Below are 23,620 nucleotides of genomic sequence, written 5' to 3' on the forward strand. Positions count from 1 at the left end.
TTTTTTTAAAGATTTTATTTATTTATTTGACAGAGAGAGATCACAAGTAGATGGAGAGGCAGGCAGAGAGAGAGAGAGGGAAGCAGGATCTCTGCCGAGCAGAGAACCCGATGCGGGACTTGATCCCAGGACCCTGAGATCATGACCCGAGCTGAAGGCAGCGTCTTAACCCACTGAGCCACCCAGGCGCCCCTGTTCATAACATTCTTATCCCTTCTCTTACTGATGTGATATATCATGTTGATTGATTTGTGGATATTGAACCATCCCTGTAACCCAGGAATAAATCCCCATTGATTGTGGTGAATGACTTTTTTTTGGTATTGTTGGAGCATAGTATGCATTCTTTTTTTTTTTTTTTTTAAGATTTTATTTATTTATTTGACAGACAGATCACAAGTAGTCAGAGAGAGAGGAGGGGAGCAGGCTCCCTGCTGAACAGAGAGCCTAATGCAGGGCTTGATCCCAGGACCCTGGGATCATGACCTGAGCCGAAGGCAGAGGCCTTAACCCACTGAGCCATTCAGGTGCCCCCATAGTATGTATTCTTAACGTATTCACAGACGACCTTTGAGTAGTATTGTAACTGTACACTATAGTATTATAAGAACCTTACAAAGTATTTTTTTTGTTTGCCTCTTCCAGAAGCACATTTTACAATTATCTATCTATATAGTAAACCCTACAACAGTTATTGAGTTTATAATTATTATTTATTCATTTATTTATTTTTTGTGGGCAGCAAAGCAAAGTTTATTGAGGGATAGTATAAAGCTCCTGAAGAGAGAGAGGACCTGAGAGGAAACCTCTGAATTTATTTAAATAATTAATCAATTTTGAAAAAAGATAATTTTATTTTTGGGGGCACCTGGGAGGCTCAGTTGTTAAGTGTCTGCCTTTGCCTCGGATCAGGATCCTGGGGTCCTGGGATCAAGGTCTGCATTGTGCTCCCTGCTCTGCCGGGAGCCTGCTTCATCCTCTCCCACTCCCCCTACTTGTGTTCACTCTCTCACTGTGTCTCTGTCTGTCAAATAAATAAATAAAATCTTAAAAAAAGAGATAATTTTAAGTTTTTTTGTTTGTTTTTGTTTTTTTTAAGATTTTATTTATTTATTTATTTGACAGAGAGAGAGACCACAAGTAAGCAGAGAGGCAGGCAGAGAGAGAGAGGAGGAAGCAGGCTCCCTGCTGAGCAGAGAGCCTGATGCGGGGCTCGATCCCAGGACCCTGGGATCATGACCTGAGCCGAAGGCAGAGGCTTTAACCCACTGAGCCACCCAGGCGCCCCATAATTTTAGTTTTTAAAGATTATTTAAAAGTAATTTTATTTTATTTTATTTTTAAAGATTTTATTTATTTATTTGACAGGCAGAGATCACAAGTAGGCAGAGAGGCAGGGAGAGAGAGAGAGGAGGAAGCAGGCTCCCTGCTGAGCAGAGAGCCTGATGAGGCAGAGAGAGAGAGAGGGAAGCAGGATCTCTGCCGAGCAGAGAACCCGATGCGGGACTTGATCCCAGGACCCTGAGATCATGACCCGAGCTGAAGGCAGCGTCTTAACCCACTGAGCCACCCAGGCGCCCCTGTTCATAACATTCTTATCCCTTCTCTTACTGATGTGATATATCATGTTGATTGATTTGTGGATATTGAACCATCCCTGTAACCCAGGAATAAATCCCCATTGATTGTGGTGAATGACTTTTTTTTGGTATTGTTGGAGCATAGTATGCATTCTTTTTTTTTTTTTTTTAAGATTTTATTTATTTATTTGACAGACAGATCACAAGTAGTCAGAGAGAGAGGAGGGGAGCAGGCTCCCTGCTGAACAGAGAGCCTAATGCAGGGCTTGATCCCAGGACCCTGGGATCATGACCTGAGCCGAAGGCAGAGGCCTTAACCCACTGAGCCATTCAGGTGCCCCCATAGTATGTATTCTTAACGTATTCACAGACGACCTTTGAGTAGTATTGTAACTGTACACTATAGTATTATAAGAACCTTACAAAGTATTTTTTTTGTTTGCCTCTTCCAGAAGCACATTTTACAATTATCTATCTATATAGTAAACCCTACAACAGTTATTGAGTTTATAATTATTATTTATTCATTTATTTATTTTTTGTGGGCAGCAAAGCAAAGTTTATTGAGGGATAGTATAAAGCTCCTGAAGAGAGAGAGGACCTGAGAGGAAACCTCTGAATTTATTTAAATAATTAATCAATTTTGAAAAAAGATAATTTTATTTTTGGGGGCACCTGGGAGGCTCAGTTGTTAAGTGTCTGCCTTTGCCTCGGATCAGGATCCTGGGGTCCTGGGATCAAGGTCTGCATTGTGCTCCCTGCTCTGCCGGGAGCCTGCTTCATCCTCTCCCACTCCCCCTACTTGTGTTCACTCTCTCACTGTGTCTCTGTCTGTCAAATAAATAAATAAAATCTTAAAAAAAGAGATAATTTTAAGTTTTTTTGTTTGTTTTTGTTTTTTTTAAGATTTTATTTATTTATTTATTTGACAGAGAGAGAGACCACAAGTAAGCAGAGAGGCAGGCAGAGAGAGAGAGGAGGAAGCAGGCTCCCTGCTGAGCAGAGAGCCTGATGCGGGGCTCGATCCCAGGACCCTGGGATCATGACCTGAGCCGAAGGCAGAGGCTTTAACCCACTGAGCCACCCAGGCGCCCCATAATTTTAGTTTTTAAAGATTATTTAAAAGTAATTTTATTTTATTTTATTTTTAAAGATTTTATTTATTTATTTGACAGGCAGAGATCACAAGTAGGCAGAGAGGCAGGGAGAGAGAGAGAGGAGGAAGCAGGCTCCCTGCTGAGCAGAGAGCCTGATGAAGGGGCTCGATCCCAGGACCCTGGGACCACGAGCCGAAGGCAGAGGCTTTAACCCACTGAGCCACCCAAGTGCCCCTAAAAGTAATTTCAAAGATAATTTGTATTTATCCACATATTTATCATTTTTCTTTTTTCTTTATTCTTTATTTTGAGCTCTTTATTCTTTTCTGTTGATTCACATTTCCTTCTAGGATTATTTTCCATTTGCCTGAAGAATTTTCCTTAACATTTTGTATAGTGCTGATCTGCTGGTGATATATTCTCTTCAGCTTTGTATGTTTTTTTTTAAAGAATTTTAAAAAAGATTTTATTTATTTGACAGAGAGAGATCACAAGTAGGCAGAACAGCAGGCAGAGTTAGAGGGGGAAGCAGGCTCCCTGCAGGGAGCCTGATGTGGGGCTCAATCCCAGGACCCTGAGATCACGACCTGAGCCGAAGGCAGAGACTTAACCAACGCCACCCAGGTGCCCCTGTTTTAATAAGTCTTATTTACCTTGTTTTTTGGAAGATATATTTGCTGGGTGCAGAATTCTAGTTTAGCATCAAATTTTTATCTTTTTTTTTAAAGATTTTATTTATTTACTTGACAGAGAGAGACAGCAATAGAGGGATGACAAGCAGGGGTGCTGGGAGAGGGAGAAGCAGGCTTCCTGCTGAGAAGGGAGCCCAATGTAGGGCTCGATCCCAGGACCCTGGGATCATGACCTGAGCCGAAGGCAGATGCTTAACGACTGAGCTACCCAGGCACCCCTAGCATCAGTTTTTTAAAAACAATATAGTGCTTTAAGGATATTGGTTCACTATCTTCAACTTTCATTTTTCCTATATTCTTTTTTTTTAAAGAACACATTTTTATTTTAATTAATTAATTAATTTGACAGAGAGAGAGAGATCACAAGTAGGCAGAGAGGCAGGGGGAAGCAGGCTCCCCTCTGAGCAGGGAGCCCGATGCGGGGCTCCATCCCAGGACCCTGAGATCAAGACCTGAGCCAAAGGCAGAGAGGCTTAACCCACTGAGCCATCCAGGTGCCTTAGTTGTTCCTATGTTCTTTTTTTTTTTTTTCACTTTTTTTTTATTATGTTCAGTTAGCCACTGTATAGTACATCATTAGTTTTTGATGTAGTGTTCAATGATTCACCAGTTGGGTATAACACCCAGCGTTCATCACAAAACGTGCCCTCCTTAGTGCCCATCACCAGGTAACCCCATCCCCTCAACCCCCATCCCCTCTAAAACCTTCAGTTTGTTTCCCAGAGTCCATAGTCTCTCATGGTTCATCTCCCTCTCCAATTTCTCCCCCTTCAGTTTTCCATCCCTTCCCCTATGATTCTCTGCGCTATTCCTTATAGTCCACATATGAGAGAAACCATATAATTGCTTCTCTGCTTGACTTATTTGACTTAGCATAATCCCCTCCAGTACCATCCATGTCGATGCAAATGGTAGGTATTCATTCCTTCTGATGGCTGAGTAATATTCCATTGTATATATGAATCATATCTTTTTTTATCCATTCATTTGTTGAAGGGCCTGTCAGCTCCTATTGTGGATATTGCTGCTATGAACACTGGAGTGCATGTGCCCCTTCTTCTCACTACATCTGTATCTTTGGGGTAAATACCTAGTAGTGCAATTGCTGGGTCATAGGGTAGCTCTCTTTTTAATGTCTTAAGGAACCTCCATCTTGTTTTCCGGAGTGGCTGTACCAGCTTGCATTCCCACCAACAGTGTAAGAGAGCTTCCCTTTCTCCACATCCTCGTCAACACTTGTTGTTTGCTGTCTTGTTAATTTTTGCCATTTTAACTGGTATAAGGTGATATCTCATTGTGGTTTTGATTTGTATCCTGCCACATTGTTGAAAGGACAGCCTTTGCAGTATCCCATAGATTCTGGACTGATGTGATTTCATTCTCATTAGTTTCCATGACTTAAGTTCTTCCTTAATTTCCTGATTGACCCAGTCATTCTTTAGTAAGATGTTCTTTAACTTGCACATGTTTGAATTCCTTCCAATTTTTTTCTTGTGATTGAGTTCCAGTTTCAAGGCATTGTGGTCTGATAACATGCAGGGAATAATCTCAATCTTTTGGTATTGGTTGAAACCTGATTTGTGACCAAGTATGTTATCTATTTTGGAGGAAGTTTCATGTGCATTCAAGAAGAATGAGTATTATGTTGTTTTAGGGTAGAATGTTCTGTATGTATCTACAAAGTCCATCTGGTCCAAAGTGTCATTCAAAGCTCTTGTTTCTTTGTTAATCTTCTGCTTAGATGACCTGTTCAATGCTGAGAGGTCTTCTACTATTAATATATTATTATCAATATGATTCTTTACTTTGGTTAACTCTTGGCTTATGTAGTTGGCTGCTGTCATGTTGGGGGCATAGATACTTAAAATTTTTAGATTTTCCTGTGGGATAGACCCTTTAAGTATGATAATAGTGTTCCTTTACATCTCTTCCTACAGTCTTTGGTTTAAAAATCCAGTTTGTCTGTTATGAGAATTGCTACCCCAGCTTTCTTTCAAGGTCCATCTGCATGATAAATGGTTCTCCATCCCCTACTTTCAATCTGGAGGTGTCTTTAGGTTCTGAATGAGTCTCTTGTAAGCAGCATATGGGTGGGCCCTGTCTTTTTATCCAATCTGAAACCCTGTGCCATTTCATTTTTCAGGCTGTTCATGTTGAGAGTAATTATTGAAATATATGAATTTAGTGCCATCTATTGCCTGTGAAGTTCATGTTTCTGTAGATTATCTCTTACTTTCTGGTCTGTATTACTCTTGGGGTCTTTTTTCTTCTATAGAACAATGCGCCCCCATGCCCCCCCCCCCCACCGCTGGGCACTGGCTTGGTGGTCACATATCCTTTCACTTTCTGCCTGTCCTGGAAGCTCTTTGTCTCTCCATCCATTCTGGATGACAGCCTTGCTCGATAAAGTATTCTTGGTTGCATGTTCATCTCATTTAGTACCCTGATTATGTCTTGCCAGCCCCTTCTGGCTTGCCAGGTCTCTGTGGACAGGTCTAATGTTATTCTGATGTTCCTCCCTCCATAGGTAAGACATCTCTTCCCCCTAGCTGCTCTTAGGATAGCTGCCTTGGCTCTAAGATAAGCAAGTTTTACTATTATATACTGGGGCATTGGTCTATTTTTATTGATCTTGGGAGGGGTCCTCTCTGCCTCTTGGACACGGATCCTTCTTTTCTTCCCCAGATTAGGTAAGTTCTCAGCTACAGTTTGCTCAAATATATATCCTTGTCCTTTCTCTCTCTCCACCCCCTTAGGGACCCCAATAATTCTGACTTTGGAATGTTTCATGGTGTCATTGATGTCTCTACTTCTGATCTCATGAGCTTGTAGTTGTTTATTTTTATCATTCTTGACTTCCTTCCTTTCCATCAGCTTATCTTCTAGATCACTAATTCGCTCTTCTTTCTCATTTACCCTGGCATTCAGAGTATCCAGTTTATTTATTTATTTATTTATTTATTTTTAATTCTTCTTTTTTTTTTAAAGATTTTATTTCTTTGACAGACAAAGATCACAAGTAGTCAGAGAGGCAGGCAGAAAGAGAGGAGGAAGCAGGTTCCCTGCTGAGCAGAGAGCCTGATGCGGGGCTCGATCCTAGGACGCTGGGATCATGACCTGAGTGGAAGGCAGAGGCTTTAACCCACTGAACCACTCAGGTGCCCCAGAGTATCCAGTTTAGATGGCATCTCCTTCACAGCATTTTTAATTTTGGAGACAGTAGCTCTACATTCTGCCCTTAGAGATTCTATACCGTCACTAATGCTTTTCTCAAACCTAAATAGCAACTTTATAAATGTTACTGTGAAGTCTTTTTCAGACATCTTCCTTAGATCCATATCCATTAAGTCTGTGGCAGAGGCCATTGTCTCTGGTTCTTTCCTTTGTTGGGAATCCCTCCTCCTAGTCATTCTCTTGAGGGATGGTTGAGGGAATGTACAGAGTCCGAAATATCAACCACGACTCAGGCAAGATGAACCTGAGGAAAATCTGGAGTGTTGGAAGCCACCACTCACCCTGGTGGTGTTTTTCTGAGTGTAGAGATCCAGATGGATATTCTTACATCTCACGCTGATTTTGTGGGTTTGGTAGATATCCAGTTCAATTCAGGGGACCGGTGGCAGCAACGAGGTTCCCTACACCTCTGCTATCTTGCTATTCTGTTCCTTTATTCTTAACATGCCTTTTTCTCTGGTTGCTTTTAAGATTTTGTCTTTATCACTGATTTTTAACCAATTTTATTATGATGTACTTTGGTGAAGGTTTGTCATTTTTTTGTGCTCGGTGTTTCTTGAGGTTCTTGGATGTGTGAGTTATAGTATTCATCAGATTTGGAAAAATTTCAGCCTTTATGTCTTTGATTTTATTGTTTTATTTATTAGAGAAAGAGAGAGAGAGAAAGCATTAGTGGGAGGAGATGGAGAGGGAGAGGAACAGACTCAGTGCTGAGCATGGAGCTAATGCGGGGCTCGATATCACAACCCTGAGATCATGACCTGAGGTAAAATCAAGAGTTGGATGCTTAACTGACTGAGCCACCCAGTGTCCCCAGCCATTATATCTTAAATATCTTTCTTCTGACTTCTCTTTCTCCGCATTTTCTCTTTTTCTGGAACTCCAGTGATACATTTACTAAGTTTGATTGTTGTTCTATGACTCACTGATGCTTTATTAATTTTTTTCTAGAGTTTTTTTTCTCTTCATGTAGTTTTTGTTATGTACCTAAGTTCACTAATCTGCTATATTGTCTAGTCTTCTGTTAATTGCATTCAGTGTACTTTCCATTTCAGATACTGTATTTTTTTAAATCTCTAAAGGTTTTGTGTGGGTCTTTTATTTCTTCCATATTTTTCATTGTCATGCTTATGCTTCTGCCTTCTTGAACAATTGGAGTATATTTATGAACCCTCTTAATGGTATCTATTAAATCTACCGTGTGTCATTTCTAAGTCTTTCTATTGATTGGTAGTCTACTCTTTGCAGGTTGTATTTTTCTATTTCATTGCATACCTTATGATCTGTGATTAGATGCTAGACATTGTACATTTTACTTTGTTGGGTGTTAAATTTTTATATTCTTTTAACTATCTGGGGATGTGTTCTGGGTAAGTTTCTTTTAGAAACGGTTTGATCCTTTTTGAGATTTGCTTTTAAGCTCTGTTAGGTAGAATCAGAACAGCCTTTATTCGTAGGCTAATCTGACCTGGCCTTTCAGGCAATAACCTTAGGATTCTATTGATACCTCATACGTTAGGAGATCTTTCTATTATGGTTGTTGAGAATAAAAACTATTTCTGGCCCTGTGTGAGCATTGGGAATTGTTCTGTCTGCTCCTGTCCAGTGATTTTTTTTTCCCTTATCTCAGTAGTTTCCTCATATTCATGTAGTGATCAGACTCACTGAAGACTCAACACTCTTTGCATGTTCAGAGCATGTGCATATGCTCGCCCCCACCCCTCTCTCTTTCTTTTTTCTGTGAATTCTAGATGCCTTGGTTTCTCTGAACTCTGTTTCTTCAACTTAGGAAGACTGCTGGACTCTGTGTTACTCTTCCCTACTCTTTACAGGTAGCAATCTGGGGACAATCATAATGCTCATCTTACTTACTTTCCTTAACTCAGAGGTCACTATACAATGCTTTCTACTTGTACATTGTCTGAAAACGATTGCTTTGTATATTTTGTCCAGGTTTTTAGTTGGCTAATATAGAAGGATAAATCTGTTTTCTGTAATCCATCATGTTGTAGTCCACATTGTTTTAATTAGCATCCCTTTTTTTACTTAACAATGAACATTTTCTCTTGGTTTTTCAAAATTTCTTTTGGCAGAAAAAAATTTCTATCTGTAGTCATCCAAACATATAATTATAGGTACTTATTTTTTGGATTTCTGTGTTCAGAGACTACACAAGACCCATTTATATTAAAGTATACTTTGGATTGTCAAGCTCTTTATCATATCTGAAACTTATTTTCTTTAAGATGATTTTTTCTTGGGGTGCCTGGGTAGCTCAGTTGGTGGAGCATCTGATTCTTTTTTTTTTTTTTTTTTTTTTTTTTTTTTTTTTTTTTTTTTTTTCAGAGAAATTACAAGTGGGCAGAGAGGCAGGCAGAGAGAAAGGGGGGGGCAGGCTCCCTGCTGAGCAGAGAGAGCAGGACCCTGAGATCATGACCTGAGCCGAAGGCAGAGGCTTAACCCACTGAGCCACTCAGGCGTCCTGAGCATCTGATTCTTGATCTCAGTTCAGGTCTTGATCTCATGGTCATGAGTTCAAGTCTTGCATTGAGCTCCATGCTGGGCATGGAGCCTACCAAAAATAAATAAATAAATAAATAAAATAAAAAAGACTATTTTCTCTTCTTCAAAGAGAATGGCTGAACAGTATACCCTCTGGAAGGCCTTGTGGATCAAAAAATAATCTTCATTTATTCATTCAATAGTTATTTATAGAATGTTTTCTGTGTTTCAGTCCATATGCTAGGCATTGGGTATTTGTACAAAGGTACAAATATAAAAAAGAATTCATGACTTCAGGGAGTTCATAATCTAGTAGGTAAACTGAGAAGAAACTATTAACTTTCCCTTTGTGGAATATTAGTGTTAGGAAATATGTTCTTGCACTCTAGTAATATAGAAACAAAGGTGATTATACTTTCTGAGTATTGCTTTATCCTAATCCTAATTTACTTCTTTTCTCAAACACCCAAGCATGCTCCTGCCTTAGGATCCTTTTTGTTGCTGTTCCCTTTGCCTAGAATTCTTCTCTCCCAAGGTTACCCAAATGACTTACTCCTTACTGCTTCACATTCCTGCTCAAATACCATTGGTCAGTGAGACCTTCCCTGACAGTTGTGTTTAAAGTAACACTTCCTATCTCCAGTCTTTATTCCCTTACTTGGATTTATTCTTCTTTATAACATTATTATTTACATTTTTAAAGATTATTTATTTATTTATTTTTTATTAACATAATGTCTTTTTTTTTTTAAAGATTTTATTTATTTATTTGACAGAGAGAGATCACAAGTAGGCAGAGAGGCAGGCAGAGAGAGAGGAGGAAGCAGGCTCCCCGCTGAGCAGAGAGTCCGAAGCAGGGCTTGATCCCAGGACCCTGAGATCATGACCTGAGCCGAAGGCAGAGGCTTTAACCCACCGAGCCACCCAGGCGCCCCTATTATTTACATTTTTAAAAAAAGATTTATGTATTTGAAAGTGAGAGAGCAAGTGAGTGGGGGAGGAGCAGAAGGAGAGGGACAAGCAGACTCAGCACTGAGCACAGAACTGAGGCAGAGCTTGATCCACAACCCTGAGATCATGACCTGAGCTCAAAGCAAGAGTAAGATACTCAACTGACTGAGCCATCCAGGCACCCCTATTTACATTTTAATTTATTTTTATCTTCTGTCTTTGCCCCTCCCTGCCACAGATGTAAATGCCAGATGAGCAGAGGCTTTACCTATTTTATTCACATTGTATCCCCAGCATCTTGAGTAGTTATGGGTACCTATTGGAGTCTTTATCTATTTTTATTTTCTTATTATTTTTTAAGGATTTTATTTATTTATTTGAGAGAGAGAGAGAGAGCAAGAGGGAGAGGGAGAGAGAATCCAAAACAGACTCCCCGTTGAGTGCAGAGCCCGACGTGGGGCTCAATCCCACGAGACGAGATCATAACCTGAGCTGAAACCAAGAGTTGGGCACTTAACTGACTGAGCTACCCAGGCATCTCCCCACCCCCCACTGGATTCTTTATAAATATTTCGTGAAAAATTAATTCCTCACTTGATTGTTTTTCCTTTCCATGTTTCCCTGCAACGCATTTCCTGACTGATTTTATTTACATTGCTTATTTTTGCTTTACTGTGTGCTTAGAATATGTATATGTTTTAGTTAACACTGTAATAGTCAAAAGAGACAATTATCATATCACGTACTTACTAATTTTTTCCCTCTCTCTTAGTCTTCACATAGGATCAACCCAATTGATAAACATCTTGAGGTCCTGATCAATAAATATGGATTGTCTGCCAAACCAGTTACTCCTCAGATGTTTGCATTTGCTGGAAAAGAGCACATGGAAAAATATGGTATGTTAAAAAAATTTTAAGGCCTATTGGTATTTGTATGCATATGATGAGAAACAACAGGAATTTATTCAGGATCTGTGGACAATGCCAGGATATATAAGATAGAAAACGGTTTTTTAATTAAATTGGAGAAATAGTTCACCTAGGATTTAGTTTTAGAGAAAATATTTATATAGGACAGCATATGGGAAATACGTAGAGTGTTCCACACCAAGAAATTGAAATAGGAAAAATAACATAAATCTTGTCCCCTTTAATCATGAACTATAAATTGAGGTTCATCAGTTCTGAATATGATGACACTTAAAGCATGTTGTTGGTAATATGTTTATATAGCCAAATTTAATTCTTAGTACTTGAATTCACCAAGAATCCATCATCTGTCATTTCACAATGTTTTCTTAGATTTAAATTTCATAGTTGATTTGCATTTTGTAGGTAAACATCCTAATTTTTTGACTGATGATCAATGATCGGCTTGCCTTAGCAGTTAGTTAAAGCATGGGATGGTGCAGATAGGATTTTTTTTTTTTAATTGTATGACCCTGAATCAGTGCCTTGCTGTGTACTATTAGATAAGAAAGGAAATGATCATACTCAAACGTCAATATTCCTGTTCTCTCTAGGAAAAATATCCCAGGTTGTTTGATAGACCAAATAATTAGAAAGGAAAAAAAATCTTCAAAGAAGAATAGTGGGAGGAGCATTGCTAGTTTTTGGCCATGAGAATTTTCTTTCTTATAGCTATTTCCTACATTTTAAAACTCAGTCCATTCCAATCTGTCTTCCCTCCATTCTCAAGGCTACCACTGAAGACCATGTTGCCATATCTAGTACATACATTTCAATCCTAATTTAACAAACTTCAGCACCATGAATCCCTTTGACCACTTCCTTCTTTAAAACTTACTCTTCTCTTGGCTTTCATGACATCTCATTGTCCTGGTTTTTCTTACCTCTCAGGCTATTCCTTGTGCATTTCCTTTTCAATTAAAATATTTTTTGAGCTCTCATTATATTCTAGGCACTGTTCTAGGCATTGGACTATAGCAGTATATCAGTTTGCTATTGCTTTGTAATAAAGCATGCCAAAACTCAGTGATTTTAAAAAATAATTATTTATTATTGGAGCTTACAAATTAGTAGATTGGGAATCAGCTCATCTAAGCTGAGCTCAGATCTTGTTTGGGTTAATCATATGACTGTTGATTGGTTGGAAGCTCTGTTCTACTCTTGTTTGGCAGGGTCATATGTCTCTCCTCTTCCTGGGACCAGAGACCTGGCCCAGGCGTGTCCTTTTCATGGTGACAGCAGAAGGACAAGGGAGTTATCTGCAACATGTAAAGCCTTTTGAAACTTAGGCTGTTGACCAAAGCAAGTTAATGGCAAACTTGGAATCAAGGGATAGGGAAATATATTTCATTTCTTTTATGGTAGGAAACTACAAAGATAGACCTAAAAGGACATTTAAGAGGGAAAAATAATTAAGTGTATTAGTGCATTCATTCACAAGCTGTCAATAAGCAGCTGAGATGTGAAATTTTTGCTTAAATTTCTAGTTTGAGTCAGACAATAACACATGAAAAAAATGAAGATAATTTCAGGTAGTTATTAGTCCTATGAGGAAAAAATACCCAAAGTAATATACTTGCAGGGAGAGGGGGGCCAGTGATGGCCTCTGTACTCACATATCTAGTTGGCATCTTGGGTCTCTGCTTGTTTCTCTAATAGGCATCTCAAATTTAACATGTTCATTTTTTTTTTTAAAGATTTTTTTTTTTTTTTTTGTCAGAGAGAGCGAGAGAGCACAAGCAGGGGGTGCAGCAGGCAGAGGGAGGAGCAGGCTCACCACTGAACAAGGAGCCTGGTGCCGGGGCTCCATCCCAGGACCCTGGGATCATGACCTGAGTCAAAGGCAGACGCTTAATTGACAGCTACCCAGGTGTCCCAAACTTAATATGTTCAGATGCAGACTCTTAATTGTGTTCTCCCATAATTTTAAACTTGTTCATTGTCTAGTTTTTATCATCTCAGTAAGTGGCACTTACATCCATTTAGATAATCAAAGCAGAAACATGAATCATCAGGGCACCTGGGTGGCTCAGTGGGTTAAAGCCTCTGCCTTCGGCTCAGGTCATGATCCCAGGGTCCTGGGATCGAGCCCCACGTTGGCGGGGGGGGGGGGGGGTGTCTGCTCAGCGGGGAGCCTGCTTCCCTTCCTCTCTCTGCCTGCCTTTCTGCCTACTTGTGATCTCTCTCTGTCAAATAAATAAAATCTTAAAAAAAAAAAAAAGTAACATGAATCATCTTTGACATTTCTCCCTCCTTTTCCCCTATTCTAGTCCCTCGTTATGTCCTGTCAATCCTACCTGCAGACTACAAATGTTTCTTCCTTCCAGTTCTTTCACTACCACAGTTCTTACCTAGACCATAATTTTTCAAACTGTGGATTGTGACCTGCTAGGAAATAATGGAATTGAGTTAGTGGGTTGAACCCAGCTTTTTTTTATTTTTAATTTAAAAATTTTCATTGTTGGGGGCACCTGGGTGGCTCAGTGGGTTAAGCCCCTGCCTTTGGCTCAGGTCATGATTCCAGGGTCTGCTCAGCAGGGAGCCTGGTTCCCTTCCTCTTTCTCTGTCTGCCTTTCTGCCTACTTTTGATCTCTGTCTGTCAAATTTTTAAAAATGTTCTCATTGTTGAGCATTAAAACTCAATACAGAGAAGTGCACAAAACATAAATATACAGCTTATTGAATTCTCACAGAGCTCCTCAGTGTGACCAAAACCACCTACCAGGTAAAAAATAGAATGTTAATACCCAAGAATCCTCTATGTAGATTATTTTTATCTTAAGAATTTTGTGGGTCTCTTGTGAATCTCCTTGGGCCACTCCATTAAACAAAAAGCTACACCTGCAAATCCCTTTGAGATAAGCTCTCTTCCCTGGGTCCTTTCTGAGATGGCTGAGGGACAACATTCTTAAGCTTCCTTGTAGTTCTTTGATAGAGGATTTGTGAGGCAGAGGCTTTTCCTCTTTAGAGGGCTTTTTTCTATTCAAACTATATTCTGAGGCATCACTTCTTTTTTTTTTTTTTTTAAGATTTTATTTATTTATTTGACAGACAGAGATCACAAGTAGGCAGAGAGGCAGGCAGAGAGAGACGGAGGAAGCAGGCTTCCTGCTGAGCAGAGAGCCCTACGTGGGGCTCCATCCCAGGACCCTGGGATCATGACCTGAGCCTAAGGCAGAGGCTTTAACCCACTGAGCCACCCAGGTGCCCCTGAGGCATCACCTCTGATCTGAGATCTAAAACAAAAGATTTGTCACACCCTGGGCCTCATCTTTGGATCATTTTTTCCTGACAGTGCCCTGAATTTGATCTTTGCTCAAATGCCACTTCTTAATTTTAGCATCTTTTCCCATTTTGAGAAACTTAAATTTTCAAGACCATCAAGTCCTGAATTCTTTTTATTTAACAGCCCTTTCCTCAATATAGCAATATAGATTTTTTCCTATAAACGCAAGAAGAAACCATGTGGCACCTTCAATATTTTCCTTATCTAATTTTCACATAACTGCAAATAATAGTTATTATAATTTCTGCTCCTATTGTGGCAAGGCTCTCCTTTCCTCTAGTCCTCAGTAAGGTTTTATCATTTTGCAAACCTTCACCAATAGCATCCTCAAAGGATCTGGAGGCTTCTATTAATAGTTTATTTAAGGCACTTTAGGCTTTCACTAGCAGTTTCCTTATAACCATCTTCTGTTTCCAAAGCCATTCACATATTTCACATTTTTGTTTAGTGTAACCCCAATTCCAGTATATTAGTCTGCTCAGGCTGCTCTAGCAAAATACCACAGACTGGGTAGCTCGAATAACAAAAATTCATTTTTCACAATTCTAGAGGCTGAGAAGTCCAAGATCAAGGTACAAGATAGCTTTTTTAGTTCGCTGCCCTCTCATGTATACTTAGATGACCTCTTTTTGTGCGGGTGCAGAGAGAGAGAATGAGAGAGACAGAGTGAAAGAAGGAAACATCTTTCTCTTCCCCTTTTTAAAAAGAGAAGGGCACTAACCCATCATGAAGGCCTCGCCCTCATGACCTCATCTACTCTAATTACCTCCAAGGAGTCCCATTTCCAAACATTACATTGAGGGTTAGGGCTTCAACATATGAGTTTTGTCAGGGACATAGTCTGTACCAGTTAGGTACCAAAATATGTATCATTTGTTATTGTAGAATAAGGAGACTCTGTATTTTAAAAAAATAATTTCTTATTGTTTTCATCCTGGTTATATAGTCTCCTGGGTTTAAGCAGACTGGCCTTTTTTCTGTCTCTTCAGTAAGCCAAACTGTTTTCTGCCTTAGAGTCTCATATTCCCTTCCCTTTGGCTACACTGCTCTTTACTCCATTCTTTCACGGTCATCTGTCCTCATCCTTTCCCCCCCTCCCCCAAAGATTTTGTTTATTTATTTGACAGAGACCCATCATAAATAGGCAGAGAGGCAGGCAGAGAGAGAAGGGGAAGCAGGCTCCCTGCCAAGCAGAGAGCCCGATGCAGGCCTTGATCCCAGAACCCTGAGATCATGACCTGAGTCAAAGGCAGAGGCTTAACGCACTGAGCTACCCAGGTGCCCCCCTCCTTTTTTTTTTTTTTAAAGTAGTTCCATGCCCAGCATGGAGCCCAAGATGGGGCTTGAATTCACAACCCCAAGATCAAGAACTGAGCTGAGATCAAGAGTCAGATGCTTAACTGACTGAGCCACCCAGGCACCCCCATCCTTTAGGTCTTAAATAAAAACAAAAACTTGTTTCATATCTCCAACACTTTACAAAAGTATCTCTACTTGGATATCTAACTGGCATCTCAAATTTAGTATGTCTAAAACTGAAGTCCTAATTCTTTCCCTGAACTTCCCCTTTTCCCTCTGTTCTTCCTGAAGTTTTCCCCATTCAGTAAATGGTAATGCCATCTTTCTAGGACTTTTGGCCAAAAACCTTGAAGCTGTTTTTGATTCTACTTGAACTTGACATTCACTGTATTGGCAAACCTTTTCACTCATTTTTTAGTATCCGTTTCTCACCCTTTCATGCACTTATACTACAGTGCATGCCACCATCATTTCTTACCTGGATTGTAGAAGTCCTAATTGGTTTTTCTGCTTTTGCTTGTGTATCTCTGCAAGCAAATCTGTACTTTATAGCCAGAGGAGTGTTTTGTTTGTTTTGTTTTTTAATTCAAAAATCACCAGTCAAATCAATATTTAATTTTATTGACATGTATGTGACCAACCATCCCTGGCTGCTATAGGAGTACAACAGACAGGTGTAGTTAAGAAACAACTTTATTTTGAGCAGTGGGAAGGACAACGCAGTACTTAATAGCTATATTATAGTCTAAATCCTCCTTCAGAACAGTGTGTTTAAAATATAAGCCCGATCATTTCACTCCTTTGCTCAAAACTCTCCATGTATTCTCATCACACTCAGATTGAAACTTAGAAGTCTTATTATAGCTACAAACTTCTACACAGTCTGGCCTCCTACCCTCCGTAGCTTTCTTACCTCATCTCTTACCATTTTGTTCTTTCACCATTGTACTCTAGCCACATTATCCTTTCTGTTTTTGAGAACAGTAAGCACATTCCTACTTTAGGCAGGGCCTTGCTGTTTCCACTTCTGGAATTCTCTACCCTAAGATCCCATCAGTGCTTACGCCATCAGTCTTTGCTTCAAAATTGTCGTCTGCTTCTTTCATCACCCTCTTTCCCAGAACTCCCTATCCTCTGTCTCCTGCTTTACTATTTTATAGAACACTTATAAAAATTTGGCATGTGTATTTTTTCTTTATTGACCGTCTCTTCTAGCCAGAATCTAAGTTCTATAAGGCCACTGAGTTTTGTTTTATTCCCTAGTCAGTGACTGTTACTGAGATCAGTGCTTGACACAAAACAGGTGTTCTGTAATTAATCTTCAAAGAAAGACCGTCTTAGTCCATCCAGATTGAAGTAGGTCTTCCTGTTATTCTCGCTCATAGATAGTCCCCTATTGCTTTCCTTCATAACATCTGGCAACATTTACATTCATATATATGTTGTGTGTTTTTATTTGTTTAATTTTTGTCTTCCTCATTGTTCTGTAAACTCCATGAAAGCAGGATCCCTGTCTGTTTTGTTTACTTTCAATATACCCAGCTTAGTACAGTGCTTGGCATGTAATCTAGACAGAAGAAAGTTGGTTTGTTTGCTTTTTCCTTTCTCTTCTATAGTTCCTAGCATATGTAAAGAGTCAATAAATATTTGTTGAATGAATGGATGAATTTCCATACCTATGTTGTCTTATTGTCTTAATCAATCCTTATAACAATCCATTATGGGAGATGTTATTATCCCATTAAATAAGATTCTGGCTGCTGGCTTCAGGCTCATAAATATATGTGTGCGTATATATATATACAAATATAATTTTGTTGTGTTCAGAAAGTTGTTCATCAGTTGTTTTTTTGAGTTGTTTTCTTTTCTTATCTTTTAGGAATGGGAAATTATATTTTGTTAAAGGCTTTTTCCAGCACCTGTTGAATTAATTGCGTTATGTCCCTCATTTAGATCTATTATTAGAATATTTTATTAATGGATTGCTGATATTGAACCAACTTTGCATATCTGAAATGAATGACACTTGGTCATGATGTATTGATTTTTGTGTGTGGGGGGGGTTAGATTCTGTCACTATTTTATGTAGTACTTTAAATCAGTATTAGTAAGTGATATTGGTGTATAATTTTCTTTTTTCCTTTGTCTTTATCTTTTTCTCTTGTTTTAATACCAAGTTGTATTAATTTTGTACTTCCCTTATAAAAAGAAATAGGAAGACTTTCTTTACTTTTAATGCTCTGATACAGTTTGTGGAGTATTGGGACTACAATTCTTTGTAGGTTTGGTAGAATTCCCTGTGAAACAATCTTGGCCTGTTTCTCTCTTTTTTTCTTTTTGGTAGTTGCTTGGTAATTTATATCTATCTATTTATGTCTGTTTAAAGCAGACCCAATTTTTAGTTGCTTTTAGTATTGCTTTTAGTTTTTATTTTTATTTATTTTTAAAGATTTTATTTATTTGACAGAGAAAGACAGAGCGAGAGAGGGAACACAAGCAGGCAGAGTGGGTGAGGGAGAAGCAGGCTCCCCACTGAGCAGGGAGCCTGATGCAGGCCTCGATCCCAGGACCCTGGAATCATGACCTGAGTCGAAGGCAGCCACTTAAATGACTGTGCCACCCAGGCGCCCCTATATATTTCTTTATGTTTAAACATCTTATCTTTAGGGAGGTCATTTGGGGCAGTCTGTATATCTCTAGGAAATTACCCATTTCATTTAGATTTCCAAGTCTTTATATAGAAGTCAGAAAAGTAATCTTTTACAATTTTAAAACTTGTTTCTATTTCAATAGCATTTTCCTCTTGTTATTTTTTTTTTTTAAGATTGATTTATTTATTTGAGAGAGAGAGAGAGTGTGCAAGCATGAGCAGGGGAAGGGTAGCGGGAGAGGAGGAAGGAGAGAATCTCAAGCAGACTCCCGACTGAGTGGTGAGCATGTCTCAGAGCTCCATCCCAAGACTCTGAGATCAGGACCTGAGCTGAAACCAAGTCAACCAAAGTCAACCAGCTGAATCCAAACCAACCAAGGCTCAATTAACTGAGCCACCCAGGTGCCCTTCTCTTGTTACTTTTTATTTTTTGTGTATTCATGCTTTCTCCCTTTTTTTTTTTTTAAGATTTTATTTTATTTGACAGAGAGAGATCACAAGTGGGTAGAGAGGCAAGCAGAGAGAGAGAGAAGAGGAAGCAGGCTCCCTGCAGAGCAGAGAGCCCGATGCGGGACTCGATCCCAGGACCCTGAGATCACGACCTGAGCCGAAGGCAGAGGCTTAACCCACTGAGCCACCCAGGTGCCCCTCATGCTTTCTCCTTTTAAAAATTAAATTAGTAGGGGTGCATCGGGTTCTCTGCTCAGCAGGGAGCCTGCTTCCTCCTCTCTCTCTGCCTGCCTCTCTGCCTACTTGGATCTCTATCAAATAAATAAATAAAATCTTAAAAAAAAATTAAAAAAACAAAAATTAAATTAATAGTAGTTTCCCTATTTATAAATTTTTAAAATAACAAGATCTTGATTATGTCTACTCTTTTTATTCTTTACCAAATTAATTTCTGCTTTTATCTTCCTTGTACTTTCTTTTAGTTTACTTCAGTTGTTTTTCTAGTTTTTGAGTTGGAAATCTAATACATTTTCTTTCTTTTTAATGACAACTTTATTGAGGGATAATTCACATCTCATTAAAGTCACTCTTTTAAAGTGTACAACTCAGTGATTTTTACTATATTCAGAGTCGTGCAACCATTACCCATACCTAATCTCAGAACATTTTCATCACCCCAAAAGGAAGCCCCGTACCCATTAGTGGTCCTCCCCATTATCCACTCCTCTCAGGCACTTGGCAGCCACTAGTCTGCTTTCTGTTTTTATGGATTTGCATATTCTGGACATTTTATTTAAATGGAATCATAATATGTGGCCTTTGTGACTGGATTCTTTCACTTAGTATAATGTCTTCCCAGTTCATTCATGCATGGCATGTACAAGGACATTATTTCTCTTCATTGCCAAATAATATCACATTTTATCATTCTTTCTTTCTTGTGTTTAGTGCTATGTGTTTTCCTGATTGCTGCTTTAAACATATCACATTGATTGTGATATGAAGTGTTTACAGTGAATTTTATAATTTCCATTTGCATTTCTTTAATAATTTATTTTTTACCTAGGAGTTGATTCATGGAAATATTTTTTAAATTTCTAGATGTACTTTTATCTTATTTTATTTTACTTTATTTATTTAGAGAGAGCATGTGTGTGCATATGGGCCAGCGGTGGCAGTGGGGAGGGGCAGAGGAAGATGGGGAGAGAGAATCTTAAGCAGACTCCATGGCCACCTTGGATCCCAATGTGAGGCTCAGTATCACAACACTGAGATCATGACCTCAGCCAAAATCAAGTCAGACGCTTAACTGACTGAGCCACCCAAGCACCTCTTAATTTTTTAAATTTATTAATAATTTTTAGTTTTGAGGTGCCTGGGTGGCTCAGTTGTTAAGTGTCTGCCTTCGGCTCAGGTCATGATCCTAGGGTGTTGGGATCAAGCCCCGCATCCAGCTCCGCTATCAGCGGGGAGCCTGCTCTCCCTCTCTCCCCTCCCCCTGCTTGTGTTCCCTCTCTTGCTGTCTTTTTCCCTCTGTCAAATAAATAAATAAAATCTTTAAAAAAATGCTTTTTAGTTTTATTGCATTGTGATATGGGGTGATTCCTGGTTCTGTGGCTCCCTCTTATGTCAGGGTAGTAATGTCTTATATCTGTAGTGGATTTTTTTGAAAAATGGGTTGTGTGTCCTCTGATTTCTGTTTCTTTTTTTGTCTTGCAAAAAGATTTGGAAACCTAAAGGTTTCCCCCTTTGCCTCTTTCCTCTTTCACTATCTAGCTACCAAAGGATACCTTTCCCTTTCTTTTTGCACCCCTCCCTTTTTTTCTTCCAGAGCTATGCTTTTCAATGATTACCACCTTGAATCTCTGTACTTTTCAGACCCTTCCCTGCAGTCATGCTTTGATCTGTATTAATATTGTTCACTCTTTTCACATTTGTGGGGGAGTCTTTCTCTTCCCAGTGGTGGTTTTATTTATTTATTTTATTTTATTTTTTAAAAATTTTATTTATTTTTGAGAGCCAGAGAAAGTGAGCATGAGTAGGGGGGAGGGGCAGAAGAGAAGCTGGCTTCCTGCTGAGGACCCTGGGATCATGACCTGAGCTGAATGCAGACATTTAACCCATTTAAGGGACAGAACCATGCAGGCGCCCCAGGTGGTAGCTTTAGAACTATTGTAGTGTTTCTCTTCTCTCCTCTGCATAGTTTTTCTTCAGGGCCCCCTAAGGCTTGTTGTGGTAGCATGAGCAATCGCTAACTGGAATTTGGTCATGCTTTTCCCTTTTTTCCCCTTCACTTATAGATACTTCAGAGTTTTGGGGCTTTCTCTTGTCTAGTTTTGTGGAGGGTATGGTTTTGTGCAGTTCTTGTCATTCTATGTTGTTTTTGGAGGATATGGAGAGAGAAGAGATTTAGGCAGCCTTCATTGTCCTCAGCTACCTGGAAATCCTATGCCTGGTGTGTTTATAAGCTTATATCTTTCCTCAAGTTTTTTTTTTTTTTTTTCCAAAAAAGATTTTATTTATTCATTTGAGAGAGTGAGCAAGTGAGCATGCAAGAGAGCATCTTTCCTCAAGTTTTATATTGTTCAGAATACTTGGATAATTTTCTAGCCCAAACTTTGAGTTATAAATGTATAGTACTTTAGTTGAAATGTTATTCTTCATCCAGTAGATTTTTAATAAACTGTAAAATATTATGGGCTCTGAAATTGTCATTTGAAATTGTTCTTTGTGAATGTATACTAAACATGAGTGTATACAAATGTTTGTAGTACCTCACATTCTGCCGTAAAATCAGCAGTATTTTGTGGCTTCAAAGTTTGATTCAAGAAGGTTGAAATATTTTTATACTAGGAGTATCCTTTGAATAACCAAGCGTCTGAATTAGCAGTTCAGGATCAGTGGTCAACAAGCCCATCATTAGTACATAGGTTTAATAAAGATATGGTAAGTCACTGGCAGAATATTTTTTAAAGGGTTGCCATCTTCTATAGATTAATTGGATCCCAGGGTAAGGAAAAAAAGAAAAGACATCAACACTTATTGAATATCTCTTATATCAGACACTATGCCAAATGCTTTTGTACAGTTCAGTTGCCCCTCTTCCTACCAATCCATGCATGAATTACTTGTAAATCTTCTAATATGTGACAATAGAGCATTTGTACTTCTTGTGACAAGGAACTTGCCACCAACAGAGGCCACTCATTCCATTTTTTGGGTGATTCCAATTGTTGAAATCAGATCTCTCTCCCTGTAGTTCCCATCCATGCTCCTGTTTCTGTCTTCTGAGGCTCGTAAAGGGTGAGCCTCTTTCACCTTATAGCTCTTCAAATAATTGAGCCAGCCAGATGTTGTGCTTAACTTCTCTTCTTCTCTTTAACTGTTTCTCATTTGACTGGTTTCATGAGCCGTCATCACCAGTCTCATTGAGGATACTGTGTTCACATGTAAGCTTTTCCGGTAGTTGCAACACACTTAAATCATATCGAGCTTGTAGTCAAATAGAACCTCAAGAGCCTTTCTCATAGTTGCTCTTCCTTTTGCCAGGTTGTTTTGGAGTTCTAGAAATAGAATTGGGTCCTTTAATTAATTACATTCCTATCCAACCCATTAATAAACCTTGTTGAAATCTATTTGGATTCAACATTCTAGCAGTCCTTCCCAGGTTCAGGTTTGATGAGCATACCTTTAATTTTCTGACCCAATTTTTGGTAGATATACTAGCCAGAACATGGCTGAGGTTAGAGGTTAGCACTAAAGACTTTTCTCCAGGTCAATGTTGGTGGTTTCACAAGTGTGTTCTGTGGAATGTTAACCTTATAACATTCTCTGTGACATGGGTCAGATAAGTTGGGAGATGCATCATCTTTTAACCACTTTCTATTTTTATATTTATTTATTTTTTAAATGATTTTATTTGTTTGTCAGAGAGAGAGAGAACACACAAGCATGGGCAGCAGCAGGTAGAGGGAAAGGGAGAAGCAGGCTCTCCGCTGAGCAAGGTGGCTGATGCGGGACTTGATCCCAGGCCTCTGGGATCATGACCTGAGCCGAGGACAGATGCTTAACCAACTGAGCCACCCAGGTGTCTTCCTTCAATCCCTTTTTAGACAGTCATAATATACATGTAATAATAGTAAAGGCTCTGAATGTCTTGCTATAAAGAAATATGTTTAACTTTGTTTAACCCAGTATTATCTAAACTTATTAGACAAAAGAACCCTCATTTTAAAATTTTTATTTAATTTTTATTATTTTTTAAAGATTTTATTTATTTATTTGTCAGAGAGAGAGAGAGCGAGCACAAGCAGGGGGGCAGCAAGCAAAGGGAAACCAGGCTCCCTGCTGAGCAGGGTCATGACTCTGGGATCATGACCTGAGCATGACCTGAGCTGAAGCCAGAAGCTTAACGACTGAGCCACCCGGGTGTTCCCCCTCATTTTTTTAGTGACATCAAAGTTTGCTCCCCCCAAACAAAAGAAAAACTAAAACCCACACTGTAGTATTTCCTTACCTTGTCCCAAAAGATGTCCTAAAAATTTTAATTGTCTTACTGATATACAGATACCGTGTTTCATCTGATCTACTAGTCAAACCAATCAAAACAAGACATAAATCTGCTATGGCTTATTCTTACTGAATCCATATTGGCTTCCTCCTGATCATCACTCTTATGGGTATGAGATCACTAGTATGGACCCTACTTTCTTTAAGATTTGCTGAGTTGTATGTATGTTATTTCTGCTCTGAAGATCATCCTCCTGCCAGAGAAGATAGAGATGAAGCAGAAATGGGGACTCTTCATTTTCCTGTGCCATACATTAACATAACTTTATCAGCTCCTACAGTGGACTTTCTCCTTCCTTGGCCTTTCTGGCCCTGAAGTGGGATTCAAAATCTATCGTA

The 23,620-nt window shown here is 39.1% G+C and overlaps 1 protein-coding gene across 3 annotated transcripts in view; it reads left to right on the plus strand.

The window, feature by feature from the left end:
- LOC111143445 (sterol carrier protein 2) overlaps positions 1-23,620 on the plus strand; it is a 116,939-nt gene that overhangs the window by 30,538 nt on the left and 62,781 nt on the right. For all 3 annotated transcript variants that reach the window (XM_022497196.1, XM_022497197.1, XM_022497198.1), the window contains one exon: positions 10,829-10,955. In XM_022497196.1, coding sequence (XP_022352904.1) covers positions 10,829-10,955 — 127 coding nt within the window. The remainder of the gene's footprint in view (positions 1-10,828; positions 10,956-23,620) is intronic.

This window comes from Enhydra lutris, unplaced genomic scaffold, assembly GCF_002288905.1.
Source record: "Enhydra lutris kenyoni isolate GAN:26980312 unplaced genomic scaffold, ASM228890v2 scaffoldscaffold9, whole genome shotgun sequence".
Classification (NCBI taxonomy): Eukaryota; Metazoa; Chordata; class Mammalia; order Carnivora; family Mustelidae; genus Enhydra; species Enhydra lutris.